Source organism: Panthera leo, chromosome B2 (assembly GCF_018350215.1).
Source record: "Panthera leo isolate Ple1 chromosome B2, P.leo_Ple1_pat1.1, whole genome shotgun sequence".
Taxonomy (NCBI): Eukaryota; Metazoa; Chordata; class Mammalia; order Carnivora; family Felidae; genus Panthera; species Panthera leo.
The window spans coordinates 41,866,145-41,892,068 of record NC_056683.1 but is presented as its reverse complement, the minus strand read 5'-3'; the positions used below and the strand labels follow the sequence as shown (position 1 = coordinate 41,892,068).

At 53.3% G+C, this 25,924-nt stretch overlaps 1 protein-coding gene across 4 annotated transcripts; it reads right to left on the bottom strand.

The window, feature by feature from the left end:
* Positions 1-4,112: 4,112 nt before the first annotated feature.
* On the bottom strand, positions 4,113-22,192 carry CAPN11 (calpain 11). Of its 4 annotated transcripts, none has more exons than XM_042938906.1 (22): positions 22,130-22,192; positions 15,955-16,208; positions 15,507-15,576; positions 13,339-13,457; positions 12,388-12,521; positions 12,035-12,203; positions 10,702-10,785; positions 10,511-10,596; positions 10,197-10,271; positions 9,880-10,040; positions 9,569-9,738; positions 7,886-7,897; positions 7,338-7,549; positions 6,771-6,810; positions 6,604-6,672; positions 6,464-6,521; positions 6,260-6,324; positions 5,918-5,986; positions 5,377-5,455; positions 5,238-5,280; positions 4,635-4,693; positions 4,113-4,544 (listed from the first exon to the last, which is right to left on the bottom strand). In XM_042938906.1, exons 1-22 carry the CDS (start codon positions 22,158-22,160, stop codon positions 4,273-4,275), a joined length of 2,331 nt encoding a protein of 776 aa, XP_042794840.1. In that variant the 5' UTR covers positions 22,161-22,192; the 3' UTR covers positions 4,113-4,272. The 4 variants fall into 4 exon arrangements, with proteins under 4 accessions (XP_042794840.1, XP_042794842.1, XP_042794841.1 ...); XM_042938908.1 differs by lacking the exon at positions 22,130-22,192 and adding an exon at positions 20,500-20,566; XM_042938909.1 differs by having other exon boundaries at positions 4,416-4,544; positions 5,164-5,280.
* Between the last annotated feature and the right edge of the window lie 3,732 nt (positions 22,193-25,924).

Below are 25,924 nucleotides of genomic sequence, written 5' to 3'. Positions count from 1 at the left end.
CAACTTGTCACAAGTGAAATAAGACATCTCACTGGTTGACTCCCCTGGATTTACATCATTGAGTTAGTTAGAAAAGGCACCCTACCAGGGGTGCCTGGGTGGCTCAGTCAGTTGAGCGTCCAACTCTTTTTTTTTTTTTTAATATTTTTATTTATGTATTTATGTATTTTTTTCTTTTTTTTAAATTTTATTTTTTTCAAGTTTATTTATTTATCTTGAGAGCGAGACCATGGGAGAGGGGCAGAGAGAGGGAGAGAGAGAGAACTCCAAGCAGGCTCCGCACTGTCAGTGCAAAGCCTGATGCAGGGCTCAAACTCACAAACCGCGAGATCATGACCTGAATCGAAGTTGGACGCTCAACCGACTGAGCCACCCAGATGCCCCTGTTTTTATTTATTTTTTGAGACAGAAATAGAGAAGAGCATGTGCAGGGGAAGGGCAGAGAGAGAGGGAGACACAGAATCTGAAGCAGGCTCCAGGTTCCGAGCTGTCAGCCCAGAGCCCGACGCAGGGCTCGAACTTGTGAACCGCGAGATCATGACCTGGGCCGAAGTCAGACACCCAACTGACTGAGTCAGGTAGGCATCCTGTGCATCTGACTCTTGATTTCACCTCAGATCTCAGATCTCAGATTTCAGCTCAGATCAGATTTCAGCTGGATCGTGCGATGGAGCCCTGCATCAGGTTCTGTGCTGAGTGCTGAGCGTAGACCCTGCTTGAGATCGTCTCTCTCTCTCTCTCTCTCTCTCTCTCTCTCTCTTCCTCTGCCCCTTTCCCCTGCTCACTTTCTCTCTAAAATAAAAAATTTAAAAGAAAGAAAGAAAGAAGGAAAGAAAGAGAGAGAAGGAAAGAAAGAAAGAAAGAAAGAAGGAGAGAGAAGGAAAGAAAGAAATGAAAGAAAGGAAAAGGAAGAAAAGGAAGAAAGAAAAGAAAGAAAGGAATAAAGAAAAGACCTATCAGGAGGGATTCACAACTCAGGGTTTGCTTCCTTTAGCAGAGCCATACTTACCTGGTTAGGAGGAAATATAGATAAGAATATGATCAGAAACCTCTCCTTAACTCTTAAAGATATTGTAGAATCTGTCACTCAGACAATAGCTGGCCAACAAAGATCCTTAAACTCTGCAGTAAAGCTGTCCTCGATAACAGGATAGCCCTGATTATCTTTTAGCTGAGCAAGGAGGTGTCTGTGCTGTGGCCAATGCCATCCGCTGTACCTGGATTAACACTTCTGGGGAGGCTGAAACTCAGTTGCACGAGCTCGCTGCCCTAGCCACAGGGCTTAAAACAGTGACTCCTTCAGCAGAGTCTTACTTTGACTTATTTGGGTCTTGGAGACCATGGCTCTGAAGTGCGCGGCAGACACTGGGGATTATCCTGTTTGTGCTCATCACGATAATCTCCGTGGTGCCTTGTACTCTCTCAAAAGCTTTAAATGCGTGTTCACAGCTGTACTTCACCAAGTGCACGATCTCCCGAAGACTGGACCGTCAGAAAAAGAGCAAAGAGGATGAACTGACTTAAAAATGGTGAACCTTGGGGCTCCTGGCAGGCGTGATATCCATGCCATGGAACATGCAACTGTTGATGTCAGGGTTGTGAGTTTGAACCCCACGCTGGGTATCGAGATTACTTTATTTATTTAAAAAATTTTTTTTTCAATGTTTGTTTATTTTTGAGAGACAGAGAGAGAGCGCGAGTAGGGAAGGGGCAGAGAGAGAGGGAGACACAGAATCCAAAGCAGGCTCCAGGCTCTGAGCTGTCAGCACAGAGCCCGACGTGGGGCACGAACCCCCCAACCGTGAGATCATGACCTGGGCCGAAGTCGGATGTCCAACCGACTGAGCCACCCAGGTGCCCCTAGAGATGACTTTAAAAAAAAAAAACCCATGAACCTGAAGTTGTAACTTGTGACTACCTTAGTCACGGAATGTCTTAAATTTCGATCACGTCTCTCAGTTAAGCTTAGAATCGAATCAAAAAGGAGAAATGTCTAAAAAGAAGGGCACTGGGGTGGCTCAGTAGGTCGAGGATCTGACTCTTGATTTCAGCTCGGGTTATGATCCCAGGGTCGTGGGATGGAGCCCCAAGCTGGGCTCCACGCTCAGCATGGAACCTGCTTAAGATTCTCTGTCAGTCAATCCCTCTCTCTCTCTCTCTCTCTCCCTCTGCCCTTCTCTGCTTGTGCACTCTTTCCCTTTCTTAAAAAAAAAAAAAAAAAAAAAAAAGAAAGAAAGAAAAGAAAAAAAAAAAAGAAATTGCTAAAAAAAAAAGAAAATCCCCAGGCCCCACATGGATCATGGAGTCACTTATGTCAAGGCCCCATACCAGGAAACCAAGACTTCATACCTAACCTAACTGTAGTTTTAACCCTCCTAGGGATGTGACCCTTAACCAGTCAATCTGGGATTACCTGCAGCACTAGAACATTTACGGATAGACTCCTTCTGTTCCCCCTTAGGGAGGTGACCTTACCTAAAACAATACACTCTTTGCTAATAATTTCCTTCCGCTGCCCCACCCCCTGCCCTTACAAACCTGTTTCTACAGCTGGACAGAGCTTTTTTCTGTTCGCTAAGTGGGATGCTGCCCGATTCATGAATTGTTCAGTCAAGCCAATTTGATCTTTTCAGTTACTCAGATAAATTTTTGTTATTTCACATCCCTAACCCACAGGTGAGAAAAAGGGGACTTTCAGAGAAGTAAAATAACTTGCCCCGAAGCCACCCAGACAGAAGTTGGCGGCATCTCGCACCAGGGCAAGGAACAACAGGTGGGGTCAGCGTCTTGCCGGGCTTCCCAGAACCCAGTGGGACTGCCCAGGGCCTCTCTAAAGCTCAAAGGACCTGCTAGTTTTGGGGCTTCCCCGAACAATCCCTGCCCTGCCCCCCAGGAACCTTAGAGAGCAGCTCTGTGGAAAAAAGGAGGCAGAAAGTGGTGTGGAGGAACTACTGGTCTTTAAGAGGTTCTTCAAGAGAGTGTGACTTTCTCTTAGACAAGGCTTGCAGAGGGCAGGAGGAGGAAGAGGGAGGTGGCTGGCGGAAATGATTCCTGGGAAGAGCGGGGGCGGCAGAGGAGGGAGAGGGCGGCTTACTTAGTTTAGTCTTTGAGGCCACAAAGGAGACAGGCGGCAGGGGAGATTGGAAATCCAGCCCCCCACTAAGCATAAGAGGGGTGGGTGGGTGTCGTGCAAATGGAAGGGAGCCACCACGGACCACTGCTGTAGGAAGGAACTTGAAATCAGCCACCAGCCGGGAAGACAGGACGAAAGGGCACACAGACACAAGAAGGATCTAGAGGCACGTAAGGTGGACAGGTCCCTAAGCTAAAGGGATTTGGAAGCTGCCTCTGTCCAAGAGGTTAAAGAGCTCACATGCACAGGCCCGGGTGTCCAGCCCAGAGAGACCAGAGGGGAAGCCAGGGAAAGATCTGGAAGGATGGGCGATGTGCAGCTGAGGGGCTGCTGCAGATGGTCTGGACTTCTCGCTGCAGCAAGAGGCTGGAGACTAGGGGAGAGGGCACCTGGGGCAGAGACTCCAAGGTCAAGAACAGGTCAAGGGTCCCTTGAGCCTTCCTGTGAGGGCAGTGGCTCAGCAGTAGCAAGTGTCTAACAACACAAATGATTTGAATCAGAGCACGTTTCACGCAGGAAGGAGCTCATCTGTTGCCACAATCTTCACCCCTCCCCGCCTCGCACCCAGGAGGGTCACTTCATTTCTATGACCGGCTGGCTCACGTGGATGCCAGATTTTTGGCCTTTGAGACACCTGCAATGCCACCTTTGGAGACCCCAGGTTGGGGGAGGGGACGAGAGAGGAGGCTGGCGTCCCAAGGGCCCCTAACTTTGCCCAATGCCCTGTCCTCAGATGCTGCTCCTTGGTACCACGTCTGTACGGGTCCTCGGGGAGGGACCGTTGTGCCTTTAGCGTCTCTGGTACTGCCCATAAATGTCAACAGCGCCCTCTAGTTTTTGTAACAGTCACACATGCCTCCCTGGAAGTAGGGGTGAGATCACTCTAACTGAGAGCTCCTGGAGCCCCTCTTTGGTGCTGGGGAAGTGACTTCCACCCCTGCCAGAATTTTCTTGGCATAGAAGCACGGAGACACAGAAGCCAGTGGCAATGGCTGTTTATTATAACAATGCCCGCAAGTGAGGGAGAGAGAGGAGGGCCCAAGCTTGGAGAGGTAGGCAGTGGGTACGTGTGAGCAGGAAAGTATGGAGAGCCTCCACAGCCACTGGGGAAGTGGCACTTAATCTTCAGTAGAATATACTCAGAAAGGGAGAGAGACTGGGGGAAATCCAGCCACCAGAAGCTGGCTGGGGAAAAAGAGAAACACTTCGGGCTGGGGGGGGTGGGCAATGGACGGCCTGGTGCTGGAGTAAGGGGCCCAGGTGCCACTACCTGGAGCCCGCTCCATTGGCAGGGAATGCAGAGCCGAGAGCAGTAAGGAGTGCCCTGCCCCTGAGCCTGGAGCCCCGCAGTGGTGGTGGTGGGAGCCGGGCTCTTGGGGCTCCCCTATCCCCACATGGTTGTCTGCAGCCACTGTGGGGAGGAGAGAAGCAGATCCAAGGCCGGTAGGGAGGGTGGGGCAGGATGGCTGGGGGAGCAGAGGGCAGGGGGAGCCGTGAGTACCTGGTTCAGATTCAAGCGAATATAGCCAGTGTTCTTGGGGTCCATGGATAGAAAGTATGCTGTTTGGGAGAGGAGGCAAGGGAAGGGGTTTGAGAGCCGAGTCTGCGGTCTGCAAGACCCAATCCCAAAGAAGCAGGAGGTCAGAAAGGGCATCAGAAGCTGTCCCTTGCTGCCTCCAGGCTAACCCTCAGCCCAGGAAGGAATTAATGATAACAACTCCAAGCCTCGCCACGAGCCACACACAGAGCGTCGCCACGCGTGAAACTCATATGTTCTGTGGCTCCGTCCTATGAGGGCAATACTGTTACTGCCCACATTTTATAGATGAGAACAGAGGACGGAGGCACAGAGAGATAAAGCGCCTTGCTCGAGGCACACAGCCAACAAGTGGTGGGCCTGGGATTTGAACCCAGATCATCTGTGCCCTAAAGAGGGGGATGGTTTGGGAGCAGGGCTCCTCACGTGGGCGTGTGGGAGGCGGCCAGTGGTCCCCGACCCACGGTGGGGAGTGGGCAGATGGCTGACTCACTGAACATGGCCTTGAGCCTCAGGAAGCAGCTGATGAAGCTGTCAAAATCCACGATCATGTTATCGTTTGCATACCTGGCCACCAGCACCTGCATCACCTTGTTATTCAGCTTGATGCCTGGGAGAGAGAGGAGTGCGGCGGGGGAGTCCAGCCCCCTGGCCACCGCGTCCTCCCTCGCTGCCCCCAGACCCTCTCCCCTGACCCCCTGCTAACCTGCTTTCTCAATTGCCAAGCGCATCTCATAGGAGTTCAAGCTGCCTGAGTTGTCCTCGTCACACTCTCGGAAGATGTCCTGAAGGGATAGACAGAGGGGGTGTGCATAGCACGGTGGTGGAAATAATGAAATATTTCAGTATAGTTAACCTACAAGGACTACCCAAGACCCCAGCGCTGCCTACCCTGGCCCCCGCCCTGAGTGCCCAATATTCCTGTCATCTAGTGACTGTAGGGGGCCTCTGGCAAGGGGAGGGGGCTAAGACCGGAGTCAGGGATCTGAAAGACCCACTCCCAACTGGGCCCTCTGCACCAGTCCTTTAAACTGGTGATGCCTGGACTATACTGGTTGTTAATCTGACTAGCTAATGCACCAACACTCCAACAGATCCTGTCCTCTGTGTGTGTGTGTGTGTGTGTGTGTGTGTGTGTGTGTGTCTAGTCAGGGGCTCCAGGTTCTAGCATCGTCCTTACTAATCCCCATCACTCTTGAGGACCTCCCTTTCTCCCCGCCATAAACTGCTCCTTCAGTGTTTTTTACCGTCCATTTCTTGATTTTTTTCCACAGGATCTGGAACTCCAGAAGCCCCAGCTTGCCAGAGCCATCTTTCTGGGGAGGGGGTGGTAGTCAAGGATGCCAGAAGAGGGAGTTAAGAGGGCATCTTGGGGCCAGGGAAGCAGAGGGGCTCGCTGAGTGGGAGACATGAGACCCGGGGATCTTGTGTGGTCCCTATGGTAACAGCCAGAAAAACTGGCATCTTTTGCTACCTCAGAGCCTAATCCCCGGCAGGAAGGAGGGCATGTCTGGCCAGAGCGATGGTCACCGGGGGGCCAGGCTTGGGGGTAGGGGTGAGGGGTGGGAGAGCACTGGACAAGAAGATACATCCATGAGGTTGACCATACAGCGGCACACATCCAGGCCGAAGCCCTGGGTCCTGAAGTTTCTGACTGTGAGGGAGAGAAGGGGCAGGAAGAGAGAAGGAGTGAGTGGGGCATTGCAGGGGATGCAGGGAGCGGCCCAGGGTGGGTGCAAGCCGCGGGAGAAGGGTTGTGAGTGGCAGGATGGGGGGGGGGGTGAAAGACTCACGTTTGGTGACCACCTTGTTGAGCAGCTTCTGTAGCTCATACATGCCTATCTCCTTGTCCTAGGAAGGGCGACCATAAATCCCAGCTCTGGCACGTTCCCCCCATCCACCTGCTTTGGGTGCCCAGCCCTCGGCCTCGCACCTCTCCTCCTGCCACTATCCCAAACAAATGTATGAAGTCCTGGTCTACATCATTCTCACAGAACTTCTCCTGGAGGGAAAGGAGTGGGAAAGGGACCCAGTCAAGAAAGTTCCTTCACACTCCTCAGATGCTTCCTCTGGTCCCTCAACCCCACAGCCTCCCCTCACCTCCTGGAGTAGCTCAGCACAGTTGGCTTCATCCAGTTCCCTGCGCAAAAGTGAAGGAAGGTTCGTGGTTATGCGGGATCAGGGAGACAGGGAATTTAGTGGGGTGCTTGTGGGGAGATCGTGTCGTGTATCTGAAGCAGCGTGCAACAGGTTCCATGGGATCTGGGTTCTGATTCTGGCTTGCTACTGAGACTCCCCTTCCGTATGCCTCAGTTTCCCTGATTTATTTATTTATTTTTTTTAACGTTTATTTTATTTTTGAGACAGAGAGAGACAAGAGCATGAACGGGGGGAGGGGCAGAGAGAGAGGGAGACACAGAATCGGAAACAGGCTCTGGGCTCTGAGCCATCAGCCCAGAGCCCGATGCGGGGCTCGAACTCACAGACTGTGAGATCGTGACCCGAGCTGAAGTCGGACGCTTAACCGACTGAGCCGCCCAGGCGCCCCCAGTTTCCCTGATTTAAACTAGGGACAGAGTTGGGGAGGACCAGATGACGGCCCCCTGAGCTTGACATCCTACAGCTCTTGGGCAGGTGGTCTTGGAGCGGTGAGGTAGGGCTCCTCACCAGGACTCGCTGTGCTTTTCTGTGAAGACCCGTAGCAGGAAGTCGGCATCTCTGTGTGGCTCAAAGGTGGAGGGAATGATGACATATTCCCCCGGAGGCAGCCGGAGATGACTGCTCACCTCCCGCGAGTTAGTGAAGATCTCTGAGAAGCCATGGTCCTGATACTTTATGAAGAAGTCCTTCTTCAAGCGAGTATCCTGGATGTTCTGAAACTATATGTGCCTTGGAAGTGGGTACAGGGCTGGCATGTGAGTATAGGCAGAGAGAGGGACCCCAAAAGTGAAGCTTACTGGGGCAAGTCTCCGGGGGAGGCATTACCACAAACTGACCAGTCCTGGATACCACCCAGCTGGCAGGTAACCAAAGTATCTCCTGCCCGACTCCCTAATCCTTGATCTCCTGCCCTGACTCCCATCCGGGGCCCCAACGCAGTAGAATCCTAACCCAGTAGCCCTGAGAGCCCTTGGCTGAATTCTACCCCTTGCCCATCCACATGCAGCCAGAGGTGGGGCAGTGCCTGCCCAGAATCAAGCCCATGTCTTCTGTACCTCCTTTGGGACCTAGGAAGAGAAGAGAGAGGAAGGCCAAACTCCCAGGATGGTGAAAGGGCTCAGGCCTGTAGAAGTCAGGCAGTGTGTGTGTGTGTGTGTGTGCACGCGTGCACATGTGTGTGTGTTGGGGGTGTTACAGCGGGGTGGTGGTGGTGGGGCATGGGTTCTGACAGCCAAAAGTCCTAACGTTAACATTAATAATCCCTCAGTTTTGGACAACAAAGCATAGTTTACACAAAGTTTTGCCAGGGGGAGGTTTTTACCCCTGCAGGTTAAGGATAGGAAACCGAATCCCAAGAGGTGAGGTAACGTGCCCAATTTCACACTGCTAAAAAGTGAAAGAGCTAGGATGAAAGTCGAGGAGAGCGTTTTCCAGAACACGAGCGTTTTCCATGGAACACTCGTATCCTGCAGGTAGTTAACAGGTGATTATTGAAACTGACCATTGGACACAAATATGTTTGTAAAAAGGTGAGTTAAACCAAGATAAGTAGGTTGTAAGGGATCCTGGGTAGCTCAGTCAGTTGAACGTCCGGCTCCTGATTTTGGCTGAGGTCACAATCTCATGGTTCATGAGTTTGAGCCCCACATTGGGCTCTGTGCTGGCAGCACGGGGCTTGCTTGGGATTCTCTATCTCCTGTCTCTCTCTCTCTCTCTGTCCCTCCCCTGCTGTCTCTCTCTCTCTGTCTCAAAAATAAATAAAATAAACAAAAAAGATTAAGTGGGTTGTTGCCCTGTAGGGATGATGAAAACCCATAGCTGATGCCCTGTAGAGCCCCAGGTGGGAGGTAGAGTATATACCTTTCCCGAAGGACCACAGCTAACCTTGGAAATATATATATTTTTTAAATGTCTTGAGTGTTTCTTTATTCTTTAGAGAGAGAGAGAGAGAGAGAGTGAACGGGGAAGGGGCAGAGAGAGAAGGAGACACAGAATCTGAAGCAGGCTCCAGGCTCCGAGCCATCAGCACAGAGCCCGATGCAGGGCTCAAACTCATGAACTACAAGATCATGACCTGAGCTCAATTCAGACGCTTAACCGACCAAGCCACCAGGCACCCCTAATCTTGGAAATATCTTCAGGCATGTCTGGTGTCTGTTAACCTGGTGGGCTCCCAGCCTAGGAGGAGGGCAAGGCTTGTGTCTCTCTCTCTTTTTTTTTTTAAAGATGAAGTATCTTATAATTTTTAAAATGTTTTTATTTATTTTTGAGACAGAGAGAGACAGAGCATAAGCAGGAGAGGGACACACAGAATCCAAAGGAGGCTCCAGGCTCTGAGCTGTCAGCACAGAGCCCAATGCGGGGCTCGAACTCGTGAACTGTGAGATCATGACCTGAGCCGAAGTCGGACGCCCAACCGACTGAGCCACCCAGGCGCCCCTTGGGATACCTCTTGGCTGCTGGAGTCAACGCTCTGGGTGGTGTGTCTGGGCGGGTGTGTGTGTGTGGGGGACACCTGGGGACAATGTGAAGTCTCAGAACATCTGGGAATCAGGACATAATCTGCTTCTGAGCCTTGGGGGTGTGAGCTCGGGTAAGTAACCTCACCTCCCTGGCGCTCTGTCTCCTTCCTCTTCTTGGAAGGCGTTACTATTCATTAAGGCCTCTGGCAGGGTCTTGAAGGGGGTGAGGCCAGGAGAGGGAGCAAGAGTGGCTGGGGGAGGTGTTGGGGCACCCACCGAGTAGATGACAAATCCAATGGTCTGCAGCTGGGCTCCGTGGGGCCGTGCCCGTCGCCAGTTCTTCTGCATCAGGGCCACCAGGCAGGTGCAGACAACTTCGTCGTCCTCTGGGTCGTCGTCCCCCTCCGGGAGAGAGATCCTGAACTGGGGGTTGGTCCAGAATGTGTCTGTGGAAGAAGCAGGTCAGCATGGCTCTGCCCTTCCCAGGATGGACCGGCTTCCCGGCCACACGCCTGCCTCCTCGGCGGGGCCTCGTGGGATCTGCCGGTCCCCTGACCCCTTCGCGGACCCCGAATCCCCTCACCCACCGGGGTGGTTCCTGCAGCCCCCTGCAGTGCTGCCCCGCCGCCAGCTGCCCTCGCAGAAGGTGGTGTGCCAACAGCCCCCGTTGTCCCAGGAGAGCGTGTCAGGCGTCAGGTTGCAGATCTCCAGGAGCGTGAAGTTGTCCAGGAAGTCTTGGTAGGACATCCTGTGGTGGAGGGCGCAACGGCTAGAGCCTGTGGCACCGTCACACCCGGAGGCTCCCCCTCAGAGCCTCCCCATCAAAGGCAAGGGTGGGAGGGCGGCAGAGGAGAAGAAGGGACAGGCATGGGGGCAGAAGGAAGCCCACCCAAGCTGCACTGACCAGAACTCCCCATCCTCCCTCTTCTGAAGCAGCTGTTTCTGGGTTTCTGGGGCCACTTTGTCCCACTCGCTGGCACTGGATCAGAGACAGGAGGTGGAAGGAGAAAGGCAGGGCTCAGAAGGTATTTTGCTCCTCCCCAAGGGATTCCCTCCCCGCTGAACTCCTGCCGCTGGGGGTCCTGAGTTAGAGGGAAAGACACTAGGGGGGAGAGGCTGGTCCTGGGACGCCAGAGGGTCCATCTGTGACACTGCCTGGCTCGTGGGCCGGCCGTGCGCTCTGCCCCTCACCTGACAGTGCTGCTCAGGGGCACCTACTTGTCACTCCAGGCTCCATTCCACTCGATCCGGCCCCAGGGATTCCGGACCCGAATCAGGGTTTCCGTCCTGCCTCTGTAGAAGACCTGGCAGAAAGGGTGTGGTGGCAGGGGTGTGGCTAAAGGTCCGGGGCAGGAGGGACTGTCCTCCTTGTTCTGTGTCTCCAGGTAGGGTGCCCTTGGCAGACTCACATCATGGAGGCCGGTCACGGAGTAGGCGTGCCCTTTCACTAGCATCCTCTGGGTCATGGCCTCCAACTCACTGTCGCTGGTGACCTACAGAAAAGAGAGGAAAGAAAGGAATTCAGGATCCGGTCAGATGCACCAGGGCACCCGAAGAGATGTGAGCACTCTTGGGGTCCAGGGTTTTTTTTTTTTAAGTTTATTTATTTTGAGAGAGAGAGACAGAGAGAGAGAGAGGCAGGCAGAGGGAAGGAGAGAGAGAATCCCAAGCAGACTCCGTGCTGTCAGTGCAAAGCCGGACTCAAAACTCCATCCCATGAACCATGAGATCACGACCTGAGCCAAAATCCAGAGACAGACGCTTAACCGACTGAGCCACCTAGGTGCCCCCTGGAGGGCGCAGCCGGTTAAGCGTCCAACTTCGGCTCAGGTCACGATCTCGCGGTTCCTGAGTGCGAGCCCCGCGTCGGGCTCTGTGCTGACAGCTCAGAGCCTGGAGCCTGCTTCCGATTCTGTGTCTCCCTCTCTCTGCCCCTCCCTTGCTTGCACTCTGTTTCTGTCTCTTTCTGTCTCTCAAATATAAATAAACATTTAAAAAATCTGTCATTTCAAGCCTGTCATGTGAATGGATTCGTACAGTATGGAACTCTCTTGGTTTTCCTCACGCAGCATAATTCCCTTGGGATTCAGCCAAGTAGTTGCATGTATTGGTAGTTCATTTCCTCTTATTGCCGAGTTATATCCCATGGCCTATGTGCACCGCAGTTTAACTATTCACTCCGTGAAGGACGTGAAGGACGTCTAGACTGTTCCCACTTTCTGGCTACTATGAACAAAGCCTCTATGAACATTTGTGTGCCGGCTTTCATGTGCTTGTAAGTCTTCGTTTCTCGGGGTTACATGCCCAGAGTGCAAAGGCAGGGTCGTACGGTTCCACCCTGGGCTCATTTATTTCTTTGAATAAATATTTGCTGGGTGTCTCTTGCATATGCCAGGCAGCGTCCTAAGTCCCAGGATCCGGCAGTGAATGAGACAGGTCACTGCCCCCATGGAATACAAAACTGTCAGGAGAAGATAGACTGGGAACAACTATATTGATAAGTAAGACCATTTCAGATCACAATACATGCTGGGGAGAGAATAAAAACAAAGTAGAAAGCAAAGGGAGGTAGGAGCAGCTGATTTAGAGTGGGAGGTAGGGAAGAGAGACCTGAGGAAGGGGCATTTGAACTGAAATGTGAATGAGAAGGGGCTAGTCGCGCAGCTACCTGGGGGAAAGAACCATCTGGGTGAAGGCAACCGCAGGTACAAAGGCCCTGAGGCAGGACCCAGTATGGCTTACTTCGATGCAGCAGCCCATGAGGGAGGATCGCTCTATGGCCTTCCTAAGAATCCTCAGCAGGTTCCGAGGGGGCTTCTGGAGTTGGAGGCTATAGGTCACGCCCCCTGTGAAGTCTTCAAAGCCCTCTACTGTGTTGCCCCCCGACAGTGCTTCATAGGACCCATTCAGCCTGCGGGCACAGAGAGGGCACTTTTATGCTCTGGGTTAGAGATGCCAGCTTGGACACGAGAGGGTGTGGTGAGGGCAGGAAGGGATGCCCTGACCTCCATCTGCTTTTTCCCCCGAGTCAGCTGCCCCCATAGCTGCCAGTTGTCGGGCAGGCTTGGAGGCAAGCCCAGGCTTGGGGCACTCACTTGGCATATGCCTTCTCGAGCAGGGCACTCCAGAACTCAGCGCGCTCAGCTGAGTGCACGAACACCAGCTTGCCATTCTTTGTGGGCAGCCGGTCATCCACCACCACGTCCATCCATTGTCCAAACTGCCAAATCTGTGGGCAGCAAGGTGGACCTCAGTGGGGCTTAAGACACGTGTGTGCCCCCGGCCATCCTACAAGCACATGTGTGCCTACTGGCACACGCCCTCACACCCACCCTACCCCCGCTGCCGTATATGAGAACTGTGTTACACGAGCACCTCCTGGTGGCCAGGATCAGTGACACGCCAGTGTCAGAGAGCCCACTCCCCAGAAGGGCTGAAAAGTGAGTGAAAAGCTATGAAAAGCCTGAAGGTCACCCCAGCCTCATCTCCAGTTTCTGCCTTGGGCCCCAGAGGGACCCCACCCACATTTTGACCTTGGCTGGGCTTTAGGATTTTAAATTTGGAATTAAAAAAATTCTTGTGATTCTCAGAAGTATTTTGCGACACGGGCAATGTGTCCACACGTCGCTAAGTTTAAAGAGCAGATTACCAAAACTATGTGACAGTGACTCCCAATGTCATACACACGCACACACATTCACACACATGCGTGTTTCTACCAACAGGAAGAGACAGAGAGGGAGAGGGAGAGAAGCAGGAGAAGGAGGGCCACCACCAACAGATCATTACTATTATTTTCTTTGAGGGCTTTAAAAAATTAGCTTACGTGATTTCTTTAGTGACCAGATATTTCCCTGATAATTAGACAAAAATCCACCCTAATAAATGTCATTTTTCAAAAAGAAAAAATGTAACTTCAAAGCAAATATAATTAATTCTTCTTCTTCCTCCCTACCCGCTTTGTCTCTGTCTCTGCCACACACACACACACACACACACACACACACACACCACAAAACAACTCTGGCTTTCAAATCATCCTTCACCTGAAAATGGAAAATGCCTGCATAGTTTTTCTTGAAGCTCTGCCCCTTGGGTACCACACGGTACAGCAGTTTGGGGCAGGTGGTGAGGGAGCCAATGGCAGCCAGCAGCCAGCAGTCCCCTGGAAAGACAGGAAGGGGGTTGCCTCTCCTGTACTCCCAGGAACTGACTCCGTGGCCCCCTCCCTTAGCCCTGTCACTAAGAAGTGTTCAGGAAGGGGGGCGCCTGGGTGGCTCAGTCGGTTAAGCGTCCGACTTCGGCTCAGGTCATGATCTCTCGGTCTGTGAGTTCGAGCCCCGCGTCGGGCTCTGGGCTGATGGCTCAGAGCCTGGAGCCTGCTTCCGATTCTTTGTCTCCCTCTCTCTCTGCCCCTCCCCCGTTCATGCTGTGTCTCTCTCTGTCTCAAAAATAAATAAACGTTAAAAAAAAAAATTTAAAAAAAAGAAGTGTTCAGGAAGGAATCTAGTAGGGAGAAACAGGGCTGAAAGAACAGGCTCTGGGGGGGGAGGTGAGCCTCTTTACCTTCTGTATTACAGAAGAGATTCACAAATTAGAGCTGGATGCTTTTGTTTTCAGATTTGGGGAGGAGGTGTTTGGCTTTCGTCTTGCTTCTCACTCTGGGATCTACTTTCTTTGGGAGAGAGCCAGTTTTCTCCCCCCTCCCCGCCCCCCTGAACAAATCCAGTCATCTTCCCCATGCCCTGCCTCCTTCTACTTCTATGCCATGATTACATTAGTGTAGCAATCAAGACATCTCTCCCTGATATCAGTCACATAACACCAGACACCCAAAGGGCTTAGGCTGTAGCCCAGCTAGGTCCCCAGGGCTAGGCATTGATGGGGCACAGGGGCAGTAACTCTGGTTTGAGGTCACCCATTGAGTACTCTCTCGGTATCTCAGATGTCCTGGGGTGGCCGTGGGGCAGGGTGGTAGCCTGAGTGAGTGTCCTGGGCCAGGCCAGGGTCTCTAGGAAAGCTACTGCGATTACCAATGGCTTCCTAGTTGCCTGAGGTACCCTTAGTGGGAGGCAGAGGATGGGAAAAGGAGGGTTAAGGACATCCAATCTTCCATTGCCAAAAGGACACCTAACTAGGGAGAAGCCAGGTCACTTCCTGTGGCCCAGTAAGCCACGGAGACAGACACGGGGCCTGAGGTCTCCTTGGTTTCTGCCCTGCCTACAACTGGCCCTTTTCTCTGCCACAAATACGACAGAACTCAGCCCCAGAGGAAGCCCATGCTGGTCTTATCCCTGAAAATGCGATGAGGGGTTTGGAGGAATCCTTCCCTAAGGAGGAAGATATCCCTTGGGGTTGTCATGGGAGCCCATGGGAGAGGGGGCTGAAGAGCCTAGTGCTCCTTTACTTAATACGTCAGACTAAGGAAGTTCTGGAACCGGCACTGGCTTAAAAATATGTCCACAAGCTCTTTGACAATCCTCTCAGGAGGTGGAGTCTAATTCCCTTCCGTTGAGTGTGGGCCAAATTTTGTGCTTGCTTCTAACAAATGGAATGTGGTGGAGGTGACCGCGTGTGTTCTCCTGAGACTAGGTGGTAAAAGGCATGATGGCTTCCTCTTTGTCCTCTCCCTCATATCATTCCGTCTGGGGAAATCCGTTACCGTGTTGTGTGGACACTCAAGCGGCCCTATGGAGAAGCCTACATGGAAGGGAACTGAGGCCTCCTGGCCCGTGAGTGCGCCATCTTGGAAGTGGATCCTTCAGCTCGCGCGGAACCTTCAGGTGAGCACAGCTCTGCCTGACATCTTGACTGCAGCCTCATGAGAGACTCTGAGCCAGACCCACCCACCTATGCTTCTTCCAAATCACTAACCCACAAACACGGGGATGACAGGTATTTGTCGTTGCCCGGGGCAGTTTATTGTGCAGCAATGGGTCACTAGTATACCACCCAGCTTATTCCCAGACCCAGCTAGCAGCGGGAGGGGCTGGGATCAGACCGGGGGAGGGGGGGGGAGGTAACAGGAAGAACATACTTGACAGTCTCATTATCCTCTCCACAGAAACAGAGGGGCAGGGAAGCAGGAGAGGTTGTCTGAATCTAGGAGTCCCAGCTTCCCATCCTCAAAAGACACTCTGGCACTCCCCCTACCTCAGCCTTCTTCCCCGATTCACCCCCTCCCCCCCGACCGGCTTTTTTGCTCCTCACTCACCAAGTACACCCTGGCAGATGTCTGTTGGACTGATCCCATTCATAATGAAATGAGGATTGCTTGTGATTTCCTGCAGTAAAGGAATAAAGGTCTTAGAGGGTGCAGGACATGCCCCGCCCCCCTCCCCGGAACCTCCATCTCGCCATTCCCGGGGCATGATGCCCACCTCCAAGTTCTAGGGGAAAACAGGGTGCAGGAGGGCACAAGACCAGTTTGACATAGTTGTCGGATGTGATAGCAAAGGTCAGTGAGTGACTTTCCCAGGGGTTATCTGAGAGGTTTTGCTTAAGCATGTCCAGAACTGTCTCCAGCCCTGATGGAGGTGGAGACTAGTTCCAGGGCCAGGATTAGGGAGGTTGGGAGATTGGAAATGTCAAAGTGACTGGGACATTGTTACAAACAGCCCTCCACCCCGAAGATGAGTCATGCCTTCCCTCCCAGTACCCACACTGGGCCTCTGCCAGGAGATGTTCTGCACGCTTTTGGAGTTGGGACCCAGCTCCTTGAAGCCCAGGGACCTGGGTTCGGCAGGGAAAAAGGAGTCCTCGAACAGCTCCCCCTTCCTCAGACAGGTTGCTTGCAGGTCCTCAAAGCTCTGGTTATGGAAGTTCTGGGCGTTGTGGTGTTGGCCCATGCCCTTGGCTTTGAGTCGGCAGTGGGTGATGTGAGCCGCCATTCCCTGATTGGTGAAAACCGCCTCCGCTTAATAATGAAAAGACAAACAACCCAATTAAAAAATGGACAAGGGATCTGGACAGATTTCTTTTTGAAGATATGACCAACACTCATGTGAAAAATTGCTCAACACCACTGGTCGTCAATGACAAATGCAAATCAAGGCCACAGTGATACACCCCTTCGCACCAGCTAGGATGGCTATAATAAAGAAGACTGATAATAACAAGTGTCGGCAAAGATGTGGAGAAGTTGGAACCTTCATACTTTGCTGGTGGAAATATGAAAGGGTGCTGCCACTTTGGAAAATGGCCTGGCTCTCCCTCTAACAGTTAAACATAGAGTTATTACCATATGGCCCAGCAGTTCCACCTCTAGGCATTTACCTGAGAGAAAGGAAGATATATGTCCGTACAAAAACTTGGACACAAATGTTCATTGCATTATTCCCAATAGCCAAAAAGTGGGAGGAGACCCCAAATGTCCAGCAGCTGATCAATGGGCACAAAAAATGAGAAACAGACATCCAACGGAATATCATTCGTACAAGGATATCATTCAAAAAGAAATGAAGTACTCATCCATGCTGTCATGGATGTAGGTGAAAGAAGGCAGTCAGATTTATATAAAATGCCCCAAATAGGCCAATCTACATAGAGATAGAGAGTAGTAGAAGGATGTGGTCTGAGTCAAACAGAGCCCCGTTGGTGCCAGGGCATGGGAGGAATGCATAGTGAGGAAAAGAAGGGGAAGCTACAGGGAAGGGCAGGAGGGTTCTGGGGTGTCTAGAGGTAAGACCCAGATTGAGCACACAGGGGGCTGAGTTCCACAGAGGCAAGAGCAGGGGGTCTTAGCTATTCGTCCTCCCTTGTTGACAGACAAGGAGAAGAGTTACAATTGCAGAGCTAACAGTGCCGAGTGCCTGCTCTGTGCCAGGCACACCAGCCCTGAGAAAGATCCATGCAATACCCTTAATTACTGGAAGAGGAAGCAGGGACCTGGAGGTCAAGGAATTTGCCCAAGGTCACGGGGTGAGGGCTGGGCATGGGTCTAAGTCTGACTGCAGATCCCAAACGAGGCCTGTGACCTTTTCCTTTTTTTTTTTTTAATAAAAAATCTTTTTTTAACATTTATATATTTTTGAGAGACAGAGACAGAGCCCAAGTAGGAGAGGGGCAGAGAGAGACAGAGGCACAGAATCCAAAGCAGGCTCCAAGCTCTGAGCTGAGCTTGAATCCATGAGCTGTGAGATCATGACCTGAACCAAAGTCAGATGCTTAACTGACTAAGCCACCCAGGCGCCCTGACCCATGACCGTGACCTTTTCCTGATGCTACCTCCTAGAGGGAGGCCCCTCTCCTCAGCGGGGAGTCCCGTGGAACTAGCACCATCTTCCCATCTTCACCAACTAAGGGGATCACGGGCCACTTGTGGCTAAATTTATCTGAGGCCTCTTTACTCTTCACACTACCCCAACCAAGCCAACCCATTCCCCTGTCCCACATCAGCCTCTCCTTGGGACTTCTCTAGGTCCGGTAACGCTCCTGTTGTCTCCCCCTGGAGCCTGACAAACCCAAGCCAGGCTGCCACCTAGAGGCCCAGAGCCTTCCTGCACAGGCAGCCCCTGTTTCTCAGCTGTACCAGATGGTTCTTGCCTCTGTGCCTCCGCCCGGGGTCATTCCTGATCCCACGCACACACCCGGTGCACTGGGGACAGTCCTGCTCAGTCTTCCAGTCCCTGCTCAATGCCATCTCCTTGGGGAAGCCCTCCCCTAACGTGCCCAGGCAGAGTGTGGGGCCGCCGTCACGTCTAACGCTTTCCTTTGTTGTGACACCCATCACTACCTGCCTGCTGAGTTGACTTGTCTGTGAGCTCTCAAGGGTGGACATGGGGGCTCCTCTGTCCACTATTAGGTTCCATCTGTCTCTTGGGGCGCCTGCATGGCTCAGGCAGGTAAGCATCCGACTCTTGACATCGTCTCAGGTGATGATCTCGCAGTTCATGGGTTCGAGCCCCATGCTGGGCTCTATGCTGGAGCCTACTTGGGATTCTTTCTCTCCCTCTCTCTCTGCCCACCCCCCCCCCCCCGCCCCGTGCACTCATTCTCTCTCCTCTCTCAAACTAAGTGAATAAACTTAAAAAATAAAGTACAATGAACTCCATCTGTCTCATAGAGCACCTGGCCCCAGCAGGGGCTCAGAAATGCTTTCAGTGGATGAATGAATGAATGAATGAACGAATGCCTTGCATTGCACTGTAGTGATTTTTCATCTATGTTTGCAAATCTCTGTTTTCTCTCTCCTGCCCTGACCCCCAGCTCCCTGTCCCTCTTTGGTCCCTGACATACTATACACTTTATTTATTATTTGTCTCCCTCACTAGAATGAAAGTTTAGGAGAGCAGGGGCTCTCTGCATTGGGCACATAGTAGGTGCTCGATAGATGTTTTGAATGATGTTCCCCAGTGCTTCTAGAAGGGAGGAGCATCTTAGTTTCTCCCTTGAAGGGATAGATGGTCATGTGGCTCATCCCTGGGACCCTCCACTCCATTAGGGAGAATCCCCCCAAAGAGCTGACCCCAGAGCAGATGCCTGGTAAATAGAGGGACCTACAGACTCCCACCCACCACTGCCATGGGCCATGCCTGGGCTGGGGACAAAAAAGAGCTCACCCCAGCCTAGGGAAGACAGAGCGTTGGTGCAGGCGATGAGCAAAGTCCCTGACCACAGCCTAAAGGCTTCTCTGGGGTCCCCCTTTGGGGTCCCTGGGGCCTGGAGTTTCCTGGCCCCCACTGAGAAAAGTCCATTGGCTGTAAGGATTAGAGAGTTTGCTGAATAGAGACTTGGGACCCTGTCTTTTGCTTCTTCCACAGAGCCTATGGTTTGTGACGAGAAGATACTAGGAATCTCCCCCAGGTGTAAAAGTAACTAGCACCAGGGCGCCTGGGTGGCTCAGTTGACTGAGCGTCCGACTCTTGATATCGGCTTGGGTCTTGATCTCGGGGTCTTGAGTTCAAGCCCCGCACTGGGCCCCAGAGCCTACTTAAAAAAAAAAAAAGTAACTAGCACTTACAGAGCAGTTATAAAAATAATAGTTAACAGTGTTTGAGGACTCAGTGCGTACCTGGCATGGTTCTAAATGCTTTACCTGCATTACTTCAGGGAATCCTCATAACGCTGTTGGCTGGGTTTGTTATTATTATGTCTCCCTGCTACAGGGGGGAGAACCAAGGCCCAGAGAGGTTGAACTTCCTCAAGGCTGGATACCTGGTGGGCAGCAGAGTCAGTGAAGGTCACACCTAGGCAGGCTGGTCCATGCTCCTACCCATCACTCGCGGCTTAGGCTTCCTCCACTTTCCTACAGCCTCTAGGCGGTCTTTGTGAAGTCACCTCCCTTTAGGCAGCTGATTCCTCTTTTGCAGCCCTGGGCTGCCCCATACCAGAGTGGATAGCTGTGTGAGCTCGGGCACGCTGCTTTAAGTCTCTGAGCCTTGGTTTTCTCATCTCTCTAAAGAGACCGTCATATCCTACCTTGCAGGGTGTTTCAGGATTAAATAGTGCAACAGACATGAAAAAGGCTGGCGTTCACGAGGCGCTCAGAAATTGTTGGTTGCCTTCTCGCTGACCCGGCTGGGTAGCTAGTATTTATGGAGTTCCTCCTGGGATAATATAGCACCCCTCCTCCCTCCCAGGACTCAGTGATCATAAGGATGCAGGAACACTTGTACTCTATATGTTGGGATCTTCTGTGAGCCTGTCTGTCTCTGCTGCTCCGTTTGCGGTCCTTGAAGCAAACTGTAGCTCGTCTCAGCCACATTTTCGGAGCATGTATTCTGTGCCGGGCACCGAGGAGTCAGAAGCGAACCCACCCCTGCATGGAGCTCTGAGAGGACCCTCCTCCGACTATCCTCCTTCAGGTTCAGCTTCATGGGCCACGGAGGCAGGGAGAAGGTGCCAGGGAGAGAGGCCACCAGGTCGGGTGGGATAATTGGGAGGTTCTTGGGGAGAGTGACTGCCCCCCTTTCCCTCCTCTAAGCTCACTCCACTCCCCTAAGGTAGGGTGAATAAAGGGGTGTGTTGGGGACGCAGGGGAAGAAGTGGCTAATTTCTTTGCTCAAAGAGCAAGGGAAAGACTTAGAGGGAGGCCTGTGGTGGGGGGACAAATCTTGGGGGGTGAAGAAGGGGTCCAGATGAAGAGGGTCCAGAGAGGCAGGCGGCAGAACATCCCTGAGGGGGACCCTCAAGGGGACACGCCCGTTCCCTGGGGGAGGCCCAGGTCCGCAGAGGTACAGGAATGGTACGAGCCCATCAGCACCTACCTGGGGAATACAGCATGCTGGTGGCTAGCGTGATGCTTGACAGTTGAAGGTTCTAGGTGGGGAGGGGGAGGGGGAGGGGAACCCCACCCCCACCCAGAACTCTCCAATTGCAGTGGGAGTCCCAGGGCAGTGGCATCCCTGAGGACTGGTTTTGTCTCATCACCTGGCCCTTACCCCGAGTCGTCAGCAGGGCAGGAACGACTAGGCCCATCTGACCTACATCTAACTTAGATCCTGCCTGGAGGCCTTAGGGCAGTGGTCCTCAACCTGTGAGATAGTGCCCCAGGGACCACTTAGCAATGTCTAGAGACATTTTGGGCTGTCATAACTGGGGACCAGGTGGGTGCTACTGGCATCCAGAGGGGAGAGGCCGGCGATGCTGCTAAGCGTCCCGTAGTGCTCAGGGTGAGAGACCGGGGGTGAGCGAATGGCCCGAGGTCATTCAGACAGTGATGTGAACCGCTCTGTGCCCTTCCACTACGAGGTCGCCTTAGGTCGACTCTGACTGATGGCAGTGAATGTACTGGGCTCCCCCTGCGGGTCTAGAAGGACCACAGGAGGTGCTGGTGTCCAAGAACACTGGAGAACCCCAGGGGGCAGGCCAAGGCTGTGATCATGCCCTCCGATCATCACCCAGCCTGAGAAGTCACTTCCCACCATTCTGTCGCCAGCTTCACTTCCTGTGTACCAAGTCTCCCGGGTCTGAGCGTGTTACTCAGCTGGCTGGCGGGGAGACTTACACAGACACACACTCCACCACAGTCGTCACCAAAAACTTCTCCAGAGCGGGTGACAGACTCGAGCCCTGGCGGGTGGGCTAGGGGCGTGGGCAAGCTGAGACACAGACAGACAGATAAGCCTGGCAGTGGGAAAGACAGGCAGATGGCCAGAGCAACGCAGTAAAACAAGGCATGAAGGGATAGGAAGCTCTCTGGCCCAGGGGTGTCTAGACTTCTCAGGGCACCTTGGAAGAGTGAGGACTGGGTTTGGTCTTCTCCTCGGGCTAGCCCTACGCCTCCAGGGGTCACGCAGACGGTGAGGGCCGGGGAAGCCAGGATCTAGGGTGCCCTGTATAGCAGAAGCCAGCTACCCTCCTAGGCTGGGTGAGGTGCAGCGCTGAGCCCTTCTGCCGGCTGGGATTGGCTGCCTTCCACCCTGCAGAACAGCCTAGCTCTGCCCAGCACCCCTCTCCCCAGGGCTGTCTCCCTCAGGCCCTGAGGTCAGGTCCCCAGGCCTGCCTACGGAGTCCTGCTCCTGTAGCCTTCTCACGGTCTGGTCTTTCTGGATCAAGAGGCCAGGTTTTCTGGGATGGGGAGGGGTTCTCTCTGTTCCCTGAGGTTTATTTTTCTAATGGCCTCTGGGGCTTCCCTCATACAAGCCTTTCTCACAGATAGCTGTGACAGTGGGGTGTGAGGTCCCTCTCGGCTCCTCGACTCCAACCTTTCAGTGGAGACAGGAAGAAGGGGTCCTGTGGGTCTGGCCATCAGTGGACCGTCTGGGGAAGAGGCTCATCTGCTCCTAGGGAGCCTCCAGTCCGATGGGAGAGTCACCCTCGAGGGGACATGGCCTCTTCCCTGGTAGGGGGCGGGGAGGCCCTGGTCTGTAGAGGTACAAGCCCATCAGTGCCTACCTGGGGAGTACGGCATGTTGGTGGCTATCATGATGCTTGACAGTTGAAGGCTCTGGGTGGGGAGGGGGAGGGGAACCCCCACCCCCACCTAGAACTCTCCAATTGCAGTGGGGGTCGCGGGGCAGTGGCACGTTTTAATAGCTGCCTTCCTCTTCTGTCCTCCTTCCCACTGTCCCTCATAGCTGGCATGGTCAGTAACCTAGCCGCTTTCGATCTGCCTGGGCCCTACCTGCCGCCCATAGGGTCATCTTCCTGTGGAGACAGGAGTCCCAGCACCCCTACCCCGGGGGCACCTCCACCATGCTGGCTGTCCTCACCATACTGTCCAATCAGGACAAGTCTGAGTCCCTCTCCTCCAGCCCAAGCCTTCCAGGAAGGGGGTGGCCCTGACACCCCAACTTGACCTTTGTATCCTGAAAACCTCTTCATTTCTGAAAGGCAACTTCCCACTGACGTGGCACTCTCCCTGTGTGTCTTTGGGTCTTCACAAGGCATTCTGTGTCTCCTCCTCATACAGACACCAGTTGCAATGGATTAGGGACCTACCCTATTCTAGCATGACTTCATCTTAACTGTTTACTTCTGCAATGACCATATTTCCAAATAAGATCACATGCTGAGGTACTGACTGGGGGGGTTAGGATTTGAACACGTCTTTGGGGGGGACGCAATTCAACCCATAACACTCTCCTTGGCATGGTTAGGCCACTGGCCTGGCTGTCATGTCTATCCAGGGGAAAGAGTGAACTCTTTGACATGAGAAACCTTCCCTATAGTATAGTCTTTCCAAGAGCGTATGACCGTTGAGGACAGGGACTGTCCAGTCGTCCCTGTGTCCCCCCGCCCTGCCTGGTGGAGTGCTGACTACAGAGCAGGTGCTCAGGCTGCTGAATGGAATCATAGAGTCCTGTTCCAAGCTGACCTCGGACAAGTCTTCCCCACCCCCCTTTCTGGATCTCTCAACTTCCTCATCTATAAGAACATTAATTACAGTTAATTAAGTTCTTATTATGTGCCAAATGCTGGGCTAAGAACTTGCCGCTTGTTTAATCCTTAAAACAGCTCAAGGACGTTATCATTATCCTCACATTACAGATGAGGAAAGTGAGGGCCAGAGGTGACATAATAAGAAATACACACTTGGTCTCTGCCCCTGGTTCCTGGGACAGGACTCCTGAATCCCCTGGAGTTTTGTGAGTGACAACAGCGTCTTTTGTTCTAATGAGGTCACTCCTGGAGATCTCCTGGATAGCCTCAGGATGGGGGCCGATGGCCAGAAAAACCAAGCCGTGATTAGAAACCTGGAACTTTCAGCCCTACTCCTCATTCTCCAGGGAGGGGAGAGGGGCTGGAGATTGACTTAATCATCAATCAGGCCCAATCTGGAGGAAGCCTCCAGAAACATTCCTAAATATGGGGTTTAGAGAGCTTCTGGGTTGGTGAACACATTTACGTGCTGGGAGGGTGGGGCACCCCAACTCCACAGGGACAGAAGCTCTTACGCTTGGGACCTTTCTGATCTCACCTTAGGTACCTCCTCAACCAGCCACTCACTGGTGTCCTATAATATATCCTTTTACAAGAAACTGATAAATGTGTTTCCCTGAGTTCTGCTGAGCTGTCGTAGTAAATGATAAGATTTTTTAAAAAGCTTCTTTATTTGGGGGGGCGGGGCAGGGAGAGAGAATCCCAAGCAGGCTCCGCCCTGTCAGCCTGGAGCCCTGTGTGGGGCTTGAACTCACATACGGTGAGATCATGACCTGAAGTCGGACACTTAGCCAACTGAGCCACCCAGGCGCCCCTGTCATAGCAAATGATAAAACCTGAGGAAGGGCTATAAATCCTGATGTATAGGCAGTCGGGCGGAAGCGCAGGTGACCACCTGGGCGTCTGATGCTAGCTCCAGGTAGACGGTGTCAGAACCGAACAGAATTGTGGGACACCCAGCTGGTGCCTGGATAGTTGGAGAGTCGGTTGATGTGGGAAAAGCCCCCTTCCCTCTTTTGGTGTCAGAGCATTTCGTGTGTGAGGACATCAGGAGCTTTCCTGTTCAAGAGGCACGATACAACTCGCCCAGCGTCACTCAGCTGGTAAGTGGCTGAGCAGGGACTTGAACCTAAATCCTCAGCTCTTGCCCATTATCTTCTGCCGGCCCCAGCTGGAAAGGGAGGGAGGAGAGGCGGACTCTGGGGCTCCCTGTGGCCTCCTTCCGTGACTCCACCGTCGCACCTCGAGGATCCTTTGCGGCACCCAGGGCGAAGCCGGACCCTCAGCCCCGGTTCAGGAAATGTTTGTGAAATGAGCATGTTGTGATTTCCCTCTCTGACCTGGGTTCTGCCTGTGAGGGGGCACCAGAGGCAGGGGCTGGGTGGTTGCGGGCATCTTCCTGTATTACAGTCTCCCACTTCGGGGCCGTGCTCGCCCCAGGACCTGTGTTCAGTTTGCTGTTTCGGCATCATCTGGAGTTTCACAACTGGCAACACTTGAACCTGGCTTTGGGCTTCGTGAGGTGGGGTTAGGGGAGAAGACCCTGTAAGGTGGGGTTAGGGGAGACCCCGCCTCGAGGGAAGCCAGGCAGGTGAGGAATTTGGGGGTCTAGGCTGAGGTCTGTCCCAGGCCACACTGCTCAGCTAACGGGGTTTTCCAGGCAAAGTGGTGCTGTGCCTGCCCACCTGTACAGAGAACACGCTTCGGGGGAGCTGAGGGGCCTTCGTGAACCAAGGTGCTTGGTTCAAAACCTCTCTTGGCTACTTAAAGCACCCCCCTAGGGCCCCCTCTCAATCAACACCAGTGGTCCTTCCCCCGTGACCCAAAACACACCTGGTTTCTTCCTTCCTCTGTTTTGTTCCAAAGAACAGATCAGAACCTGTGGGACCTTCACAGGACCCCAGGCGTCCAGCCCCAGAATGCTTCCCTGCTTGCCTACAGCCTCTGCCAGTGAGTCCTTACCTGGACCCCGACCCCTCCCCGTCTGTTCGCTGCCCCTTAACCCAGTTCCCCAGTCTTCCTTCGCCTTCTGGACTTTTCTGTCTGACCTGATGAAGGGTCGCCCCACTGCCCACCGCCATTCCCAGCCTCCCAACACATGCTGGGAGTGTTTCTGGTTTAATCCAATGACCCTGGGGAAGGCATCTGGTACCACGCTAGCCGTTTTGGCCTTAATAGTTGTGGGTTCTTGTCATTCCTCCTCTTTGGGTGTCAACCTTCTTGGCTGAACAGTAAAAAGTTTGAATAGGCAAGATAGTCCTGATCTGGGGCTCTCATACCACCCTAAGATTTTTTTCACCCTTGTCCTAGCACCCCTGCACCCAAAGTCATGTTAGCAGGAGCAAGGGACATGAGCGCGGTGTTCCCCAGGCCCCTCATCTCTGAATTTGGGATAGGGCTTCTCTGAGGACTCAGTCAACTCAGAGAAGGTGGTCAGAAGGGTGTTGGACCCAGTGAGTGCTCAGATCTGTCTCTGGCCTGCCCGCCGGGCCGTGGGCTTCTACAGCCTTGCTGCTATGTCGCCAGCACCCAGCTCAGGGTCTGGAGCACAGGAGTACTCGAGGAGGTTTCATGGAGGGATCAGGGGCTGCTGTCTGAGGCCTCAGAGGCCTGCTGCGCGTGCTCCCTGCTTGAAATTCACAGCCAGTTTCAGCCCACCTACCGGCTGGCACTCTGCTCCCCAACGCTGGGACTCTGGGGACCCTACCTGGAGGTCCACATTTCACAAGACTGTGCAACTGTCGTACACGTGAGGGCTGAGGCCTGGGCCGAGCTGCCCACGGCGGTCCCCCCAGGGAACACTGGCCT